This window comes from Montipora foliosa, chromosome 9, assembly GCF_036669935.1.
Source record: "Montipora foliosa isolate CH-2021 chromosome 9, ASM3666993v2, whole genome shotgun sequence".
Lineage (NCBI taxonomy): Eukaryota > Metazoa > Cnidaria > Anthozoa > Scleractinia > Acroporidae > Montipora > Montipora foliosa.
Window position 1 is genome coordinate 20526359 of NC_090877.1, and position 2500 is coordinate 20528858.

The following is a 2500-nucleotide window of genomic DNA, read 5'->3' on the forward strand; positions in this document are numbered from 1 at the left end:
AAATGTGCACATGCGAGCCACAATTGGTTTTGGTTTTGGTTTCACTTCTTATTGGTTGGAAAAGTGTCGCGAGAACTTTGAACCAATCACTGAGTGAAGTAATCATAAACCAAAGTTATTTGCTAACTAGTTTCAACACTCAATTGAAAACCGCTTTATGTTCTCCATCATGTAATGTAATTCCTTACACACAGTGTGATGCCTTTCTGGGGTCATAGTGGATTTGTCGCCTGGTCCAATTCCACTTCCAATTCCAACTTTTAAAAAAGGTAATAAAGGAAATAAATTCATTTGCACATTATTTCCCAAATTATGAAATGGCAATATACTGGTGCAGCTCTACCCTTTTATCAACAACAACAACAACGTTTTATTAAAGAAACAATTACAAAAATATGTATCTACCTGCATACACATATAGCTAGTAGAGGCAGGGATAACTAACTTTTATTCTCATATTTCAAAGAATGCCACCAGGCAGTATGTTATTACATCACTGATGATATCACTCGTCTCTGTTGCAGCAACAGGCAAAGCATTTGCTGTTCCATCGTTTCTTAAGTTTGTTCACCGGTTGCTTCCACGTCGAGTTTGTTCTATCTTTGATGACTGTGACTTGAAAACACTGAAAAGTCTTAATGAAGCAGTGCTGAGAGAGCCCTGGTTGTTTGGTTATTGGACAGTTCTTAAGACAAGATTTGGACTGTCAGGTTGTGAGGCAAAGAAAGAATCATTTGAAGAATGTAATCTTTTTCAGGGAATGCCAGTTGTAATGAAAGATTCGTTGCTAATTTACCATTCCCTTTGTAAAATTATCAAAAATGAGGGCCACACCTATGTACATTTGTACCAACTCAAAAGAAGGCAAGGAAATATAAGTTATTGGGAGGAAAGTCTCGCATATCTGAGTAAAATTGGTGCAGTAAAAACATCAGAGGAACAGCTGGGAAACAGGAGGCTGGTGTTTTTACCTCATTTGCGTTGGTACGAGCAGAACATTGCCAGAAACTTGTCACACATCATGACCCAAACTCCATGGATTGGCAATGCTGAAATAGATGATCAAGTAAGTGAGAAAAATGGTTGTTAAGTCAGTTATTGCTTGGCTTAGGCCTCTAGTTGTAGTAATATATAAAGATGAAAGATGATCTTACATTACTACTACCATTATGGGACCAATTTTTTGATAATTATATAGAAATACTTTTTGGGGTATTTTTGGCAAAATTATTTTGAAATAATTTTTTGGACTTAATTTTCACAATAAAGCATGTAAATTATTTTTTGGTAAAACTATATGTATTTCAAAATTTAAGTGTGTTTAAATATTTGCATCATCACCACAGGTGCCCCAAGCCCAGTGTGAGCATGGCCGACAAAAATATAAGGATGTGTATGGGAATCCTGGTAAAAAGCTTAAGGAGATAATTATATGGAAAAATTCGCAATTAAAAGGCTAACCTTATTGCCATTGTGGATAGCTTCCTTCCTGTATGGTTATTTTCCAGATCCGACGCGATTTGAGCCATTTCTCAATTTCGTGGTCCACTTTCAACGGTTATAATAAAATCCCAAGCTAAGGTTGGAAACTAAATTCTCAGGTGCCACCAATTTGAGTCAAATTTTCCTAGATAAAATGTTCCCACGGTCACAATTCCACATCACAATCAATTGACAAAGATTGAACTTTCATCTCAACCCACCATCAACGCAATAGCAGTCCTGCGACCGACCTCAGGCGGTAATACATTGCAGGAAAACAGCATTCGAAACGTACACTTCCACACCAAAGGACCGTTGGCAAAACCGGATAGGATCGGATTCACAAAACTCGGACCGGATCAATAACACCAGACAACGTGCTCAAATTCTGTGCCTTTCTCTTTTGTGTAGTCGTCTCCTCATTTATTGAGACTCGTCGAAATGGTTTCTTTTTTCAAAGGTGATTACAGATTCCGAAGTGGAATTATGAAAGATAAGATGTGACGAATTGACGCCAATAAGCGAATTGACTGCGTACACAACGGTCTGTTTTTTTCAAACATAAAAACTGACGACAATTCTTTACTTTACCCCAGTCCCTTCTAATTGCACAATAGCCTGATGGAGTAACAGAACGGGAATGTCAGGTGACAATGGCGCGCGCAGCAAAAATATACTAACGCTCGAAACGTCAGCTTTTAGAATCTCTGTACGGTGGCCAATTTACATTATCAACTCCGTTGATAAAACCAAATTTTTGTATCAGGCCATATTAGTCGAGTAGAATCCCAACTATTCTGCGGGCTCTCCTTTCGTCAACTGATGTTCCCTTTCTGTTGCTAAATCAGGCTATTGTGCAATTGTCAGGGACTGGGGTAATGTAAAAACATTGTTGTCAGAAGACCGTCGCGCATATCTTCAGCGTGCCTGGTGTCTGGTGAGCGTCTACTTTTGCCGGGGATTTTGTTATTGATCCGGTCCGTGTTTTGTCAATCCGATCCGATCCGGCCCGATCCGG

At 38.9% G+C, this 2500-nt stretch overlaps 1 protein-coding gene across 1 annotated transcript in view; it reads left to right on the top strand.

Moving 5' to 3' along the window:
* The window catches only part of LOC137970562 (DNA helicase B-like), a 32950-nt gene that overhangs the window by 10149 nt on the left and 20301 nt on the right, over positions 1-2500 (top strand). The window contains exon 2 of the mRNA XM_068817082.1: positions 525-1066. Within this exon, the coding sequence (XP_068673183.1) occupies positions 525-1066 (542 nt within the window). The remainder of the gene's footprint in view (positions 1-524; positions 1067-2500) is intronic.